Source organism: Drosophila guanche, unplaced genomic scaffold, assembly GCF_900245975.1.
Source record: "Drosophila guanche unplaced genomic scaffold, DGUA_6, whole genome shotgun sequence".
Taxonomy (NCBI): domain Eukaryota; kingdom Metazoa; phylum Arthropoda; class Insecta; order Diptera; family Drosophilidae; genus Drosophila; species Drosophila guanche.
The window spans coordinates 3,545,193-3,551,913 of NW_022995746.1; the positions used below are offsets into that span (position 1 = coordinate 3,545,193).

Below are 6,721 nucleotides of genomic sequence, written 5' to 3' on the forward strand. Positions count from 1 at the left end.
AATATGTTATAAAGGTTTGAGAGACTGCACTAAAGATTTGATTATGGCACAACTTTAGCAGCTTTACGTGCTTCATTTTTGTGTAATCATTTCGCAGCATCACTCGTACGTGCAGACATATGCGGGTCCATAATTTAAATACACATTGTGGACAGAGGATAATGGCTAACTGGAATGGTCTGTGGTTTCCAATAAAGTTGGCATTTATGGTCCGTGCAGTCTCCAAAGTGGATTATTTTCGCTTCTCGCTTGACAAAGTTTTGCCAAAAATGTACACTACCCCCAGAGAGTGCAGGGAAAAGAGACTGTAATAAAATGGATACAAAAAGATAAAAAGAGTATTCTCTTTTGGGTTGAATGCCGCTGTTTCTGCTGTTTGTTGTTTGTTGTTTGTTGTTGTTGATGCTGCTGCAGCTCCTGTGCTTGACACTTGCAGATTTAGCGCTTCATTTGCAGCAGCCACAGCAGCAGCAGCAGCAGCAGCAGCAGCTGAAAGAGAGATGGGCCATGAAGGGTGTCACGAAATGGAGAGTAGGGTGGCAGAGATGCTTGATGGGACAGAATATCCTTATCCTCATACAAATTTGATGTCAAGTTTTTGGTGGATTGCTTAACATAAGCAAGTGCCTGCCTCTGCCGCTGGCTCTGGAGTGCGGAGTGTGGGAAACGTAACTGAATGGTAGGATTTTGGTGGATTGCTTCGGTTGGATTTTCATTTTCTATTCTACTTGCCTCAGGGAAAACTACACACACATCTTGTTTAAAGTTTAGAGCGCCATAAAATGCCACTGAGCCATTGCTAAAATGGGATTTTGGTTGATTTAAAAGAGAGGGAATAACATTCAACTCTTTGATTCTTGAACCATTTTTGTATTGTTTGCACCTGCAATTAGGGTAAATAGAATTAGTTTTCACTTATTTATTTTCAAAGAAAGAACTTTAATTGAAGCTCTGGGAAATGTCTTAATTTATTGCCTAGCCTTTTCTGCTCTGTTCACCATTTTTTCCATACTCAAAATCATAAGCAAGTAAGCAAAACCTTGAATAAATCGGGCTAAAACCTGTTAAGTGTAATAATTTGTTGATCATTTAATATGAATAAATTATGCATAATTCGTGGCCAAAGCAAACAGCCCCACATTGAGTCATTTATGGATTTGGATTAACAAATGTGACGTCTGGCCAAAGGAGCACAGCACGTAACCAGAATTATGACCTCTTAAAGAGTCTGTCACTATAAATCATTAGGCTCGAACTTCATTGTTAGGCATAAACATTATTAAGGATATTTGTAATCTGTTAAATTATTCTAAGCAGACTCTCTTGGCCTTTTAGCCGCCCCGCCAGTTCGCCTTTTCACAGCCACCACTGGAGCAGTCGGAGCAGTCGGCGCTCAACAAATTGCCTAAATAAACAGAATTTTCTGCTTTAACGCATACCCTGGTTTTTTGGGACTTCTCTCCTCGCTCTGCCCTCTGCTCTATGGTTTCTGGTCTCTGGTCTCTGGTCTGGGTTTGGTGCAGCTTCTTTTTTCGTTTTTTTTTTTTGTCGGTTGGCTGCTGTTTCTGGTCGTCCAAATCGTTTGTCGTTTAAGCTGCTCGCGCAATTCAAATTGATTTATAACGAAGAAAATGTTTTATAAAGTCGATGGGGGAAATGGTTTTTCCTTCACGTTCCCTCGCTCTTTTTCTCTGTCTCACTCCCTGAGTCGCGCTGTGTCTCGCCACCCGCTTAAGGAATGTTTTTGTGTATGTGCTCTGGCAAAGATTTCTCCTGACATTTGGCTCCAACGATTTCGAAAATATTTTCCTTTGCTTCGGCTGCTCCTGCTGCTCCTGCTGCTACTCTGCTTCCCTTCTCGCACTCATCCTGTGCTCCTGATGCACAAATATGCCAGGGCCCTGGCAACATCTACGTAGTGGAATCGTGCCCAAGCTGCAGTTTGTTGTACGTGCAATGGCAGCCAATAGTCAAAGTTGTCATTTATATGCCCCGCTATATTCCCCCACACCTCCCTCCAAGCCGGCTTCCGTGGGTGGTGTTCAACTGCTGGGAGTACCACTGATTTATGACACTCAAATGAACTTCGACGCTGACTGAATAAATTTTGAAGGCGACTTCTTTTGGCTCACTCCCTCGCTTTGCTGTCTCTTTCTGTGTTAGTTTTTGGCGCCAAAAAATTTCACTTTTTTCTGCCATATACCCTTTGAGGGGAGGGTCTTATAATTTTGTACACATATTTTAGGCAAGAAGAATACAAGTTGGAAAAGGAGGGACTTTATTTAATATTATACAAAGCATTGTCTGTCTGCTAGCTGGATGGTACAATTTCTTAATACAAATTTTTCAATTTAAATCGAATCCCAAAGTCTTTAAAGTTCTTAAGTCTTGTGGCTCTGCATGGCTGATTGAAATTTACACAAAATCTGCATATTATCTTAAGAAAAAAAAGTGTTCTTCTGAAATGAAAGCAATTGAAACACAGTCCAACTTTTCACTTCCATTCGCTTGTCTCTTGATTTCCAAATCGAAATCTTGACTCCTTTTGCACCCATACGAAAGTGTATTCGATGCTTTCGATCTTTTTTAGTCATGCGATTGTTTGGAAACTTTTTTGTTATCTTCTTGTTGTTTTGTTGTTGTTTTTTTTTGCTATGATTTTGTAATGCATTTTCATGTTTTTCTTTGGCATTTGCTTCTTGCTGCTGCTAGTTGCTGGTCTGCTGGATTTATGAACCTGCCACAAATTCGTCAGCGAAAATCTCTGGAAAATTGTGTGTTGTTCTTGGTTTAATGTTCCGCTTTGGTTTTTCGCCTGGCGTTGAGTTTGTCAAATTTTTGACATTGAATCTGGTATGCATGGGCATGCTGTGCCAGAGACAGGTTGTTGAAGCGGTGCAGCGGGAGAGATGCCGCACCAAGAGATGCGGCAGAAGCTAAGAGTGGGGTCCATGATGATCAGCAGAAGGATGTGACTGCAGGCTGCATCCAGGAGCCACTGTAGCAGTGTTTGGCTCACTGATTTCCACCGCCGGCTCCGTCAGGATTTATTTCACTTTTTTTTGCACCATTTTTTCTATGTTCCGCATTGGCGCCATAAAAAAGCTCACTTGTGAAATAATTGATGTGCAAATGTTGAGAATTCAATTGAGTTCACCTTGAGGGAGAGCGAGAGAGTGAGAGTGGGTGATGGTGAGGGGGGGACATGACAGGATGAGACAGCGGACTTTCACTCTGACGAATGGCAAATGTCAATGGAATGATGCGAGATGGATAGGACTACGTGTAGAAAGAGGTGCAATATTCACAGAGGTAGCAGAACAGACATATTTGGGGGGTGGCATCTACGTATCCATCTGCATAAATACAATTCTGATTGTATTTTAAGCTCTAAATGCAATCCATTATCAATTATTTAGTGCTTAAACAATCCGATTTGGTCACACATCAAAGCGATATCAAAAATGCATAACAAGTTCATGGACCATTTGGGGCATGGCTCAGTTATTCAGTTACAACAAAATGCTAATTAAATTAGCGGAAACGTTTTCTTTAATTAAATAATCATAATGGACCATAAAGTGATATTTATGTTGGTCTTTTTATCTTTTTCCAGTGTGTTTGTATGTAAATTTAAGCTTTCATAAATATTACAATTTACTCTGTAGCGTGCACATATTTTTTAAAACTTATTTACTCCGACTTACAAGCGTTGAAGGGGAAATAGTTCCCCTGCCAGAAAGCTCAAGGTATTCCTTGATGCATGGGAAATGTTAAGTGCAGCCTTAACAGTCTGTTACGCACATAGGCGTAACATATGTTAAGTTTACGGGCGCAGTGAGCAAGCAGTGAGAGGTGAAAAAAGCAAGCAGTGAACGTTGAAAAGGCCTAAAAGGCACCACAGAAAAACATCGCAAAGGGTACATTGTCATTTTGACACAAATTAAAGGGAAATTCAAGATGCTGAGATGTGTAACTTCCAGCAATTGAAACAGTGCAGAGAACATATGCAATATCTTCACGAGGAAATTCAAGAAAGTAAATTAGATCACACTTTATTCAAGCAGTTCAAGGTGTTGCCGCCATTAGGTATAAATTTAAATCAATTTAATCAGTATTTATTTTACAGGCAGTGTTAGAGAGAGAGAGAGAGAGAGAGAGGGAGTTGTGGTGTATGTTCGATTAATTAATCTTCTCCTTCCGCCCTGCGTTCTGCTCGAAGCGCGAGACGAACTTCTTCTTGTCTGCATCCTTCATTCGCTTGGCAATCTCCTGCTGCTGCTCTTTCCACTTCACATTCAAAAGTTCCAATCGTGCAGGATCCAGCGACTCCCTTTTGATATTGATCAGTGATTGCTTTTGGCTGCCGTCCACCGGCTGCTGCTCCTGGAGGCGCTGCAGCTTCTCCATGCACATCTGTCTCAAATAGTAATGGCGGTTTAGTTTCACTTTCTCCTCCTGCTCAGCCTTGGCGGCGTCGTCCGCTTTGTTGGTCTTCTTTTCGTCCATCTTCTTGACTTGGGGCCCACGGTAGGCAGGCTGCGGTGCACCAGCCACAGCTTGACGCCGCAGAGGCAACTGGCCATAATCAGACGAATTCCTCTGTTCGCTGGGCTTCTCTTCGCTGCAGTCTGTGTTGCTCTTCTCCTTCATCATCCGCCTGAAGGCTTCGCGGCGGTTCATCTTGTATGCGTTCTCCGCTTGTGGCGACTGGCTGTTGTCGGCGGAGCCTACGTCTTCGCACTTTCCTGCAACCACGATGGCTGACGCTTCTTTTGCTGGGACTGTCTCCTCCTGTGGCAACACCTCACTGCACGGAGCATCCTTTTGAGATTTGGATTCATTCCAGCGCAGTGTGCCCACGGACAAGTGCCGCTGCGCACCTGAAGGTTCAAGAAACGCATCGCCGTAAGTGCCAGAACACTCGTCAATAACAAGGAAATATTTACCGCGAGTCAAGGAACGCGTCACCAGGCACATGCCACTTAGGCAATGAAACATTCCGCTTGAACCTTTGGGAGTTCAATTTTATTTGGGATTTTTAAATTCGAGTGTGAACTGAAATCGCTTAGGCGAGGAGTGTGACTTGGGAACTGCCTTGTTATAAGTATTAATCGGAGCCTGCTTGATACTTCATGAACAACAAATAATACACGCAAGGAAAAAATGAACAGAAAGCTCCAAAGGAATGGTTAACATTACCCCTGAAGAATGACAATAGTCAGCAGCTGCCATAAAGCTTCAAAAAGCTTATTCCCCCATTCATCTCACGCTGCGGAGCTTTCACTCAAATTCGGAGTGCGGCGAAAATGTTTCGTGCCCGCACAAGAGCTCAGCCGCAGCCACAGCCTCGGCTCGGCTCTGCTCGGCTCTGCTTTGGTGTCCGAGTGTGCGCCTCGTCGTCGTTGGTCTGTAGGTCTGGTGCTCGTGCCTCGCGATCTCCGACCATAGCCTCGTCCAAGCAGTATTGTAACGGCATTCAGGGGCTGCGGAAGTGCGAGACACGCGCCAAGAGAACGGTAAATGGCGAGAGCCCAACAAATAAACGCGAGTTTTCCATCAGAAGAACGTAATTGAAGAGTCCTCCCAGCAGGAGGACCACAACGACAAACGCGTTAACGAAAGAACAAGAGCAAAGTTTTTGGCAATAAGAGAAAAAGGGTTCTTGCGGCAGTGTGGGCAACCAACCGCAGCCTAAACAACAATAGGAATTTAAATATTCATGAACAATGTCGATTGTCATCAATTGTGTTTCCCCTGTCGCTTGTGTATCATTGTGTATCTGTGTGCACGAGTGCGTATGTGTTTGTGTGTGTGTAAGGGTGCCACAAACATGGCCAACAACATGGCCCTTTCCACGCCCGCTTCAATCATCAACTGGCGCCGCTGTCATTGTCAATCAACAAACACACAACAATAACGAACTGTGTCAAATGTCAGCCGCATAGAATACCAATTCCAATTGTCAATTGACAAATTTACGCCTGGATTTCTGCATATTTAAGAGCCAACAGACATGCAACTGCAATTAGCGGCTTACAGTCAATTGCCATAAAGAGACAAAGACAGAGTCCGAGAGTGGGCGCATAGAGTGTGTGCCCTAAGCCATTGTATTTATATCGCATTGACAGATGACATTTGTAGCGGATTAACCATGAAATTAAGGACCCTAATCGGTGATTCGCTCGTGCGTGTCCATAAAACTGTCAAAACGTATAAATAAACTGTCGATTGTATGGCACACAGCGAAATCACATCCCTGGTTATGGTTATGGGTGCCCGGTAGAAGTGCGCGGATCATGGCATGCAACCAAATGTGCTAAATCCCCATTCAAAACAAACATTGAACATTTATTCCTACTTTCGTGTGATTTATGCCCAGCCAACCGTGTGTGCCGGGCAGAGGATCTAGCTGGGGCTATGCCCCACTGGAGGCCAGAAAAATGACGCGAAAATCGTCAAGCAATTTACTTTGGCCCTTTTGCCCCATACGTGTGAATGTAATGGAGTGTGTGTGTGTGTGTGTGTGTGTTTAGGCCCAGGCCAGAATGTGGCCCAAACATGCTATGTGGAGGCTCCACGTTGCTGGCTTTAATGCCGCCGCTTTGGGCCGTAAACAAGTGCAGAAAAGTGTTTGGCTCTGGCTTTGGTTCCGGTTTGTTTGGTTTGCACAGCACAGCGGCAAGGGGAGACCATGGATTAGCTTGCTGGCAAAAGTACT

At 43.8% G+C, this 6,721-nt stretch overlaps 1 protein-coding gene across 1 annotated transcript; it reads right to left on the reverse strand.

Moving 5' to 3' along the window:
• Positions 1-4,085: 4,085 nt before the first annotated feature.
• On the reverse strand, positions 4,086-5,087 carry LOC117581955. Its single transcript, XM_034269438.1, has 2 exons — positions 4,950-5,087; positions 4,086-4,883 (listed from the first exon to the last, which is right to left on the reverse strand). The coding sequence occupies exons 1-2, from the start codon at positions 4,999-5,001 to the stop codon at positions 4,183-4,185; spliced, it is 753 nt and encodes a 250-aa protein (XP_034125329.1). The 5' UTR covers positions 5,002-5,087; the 3' UTR covers positions 4,086-4,182.
• Positions 5,088-6,721: the final 1,634 nt, after the last annotated feature.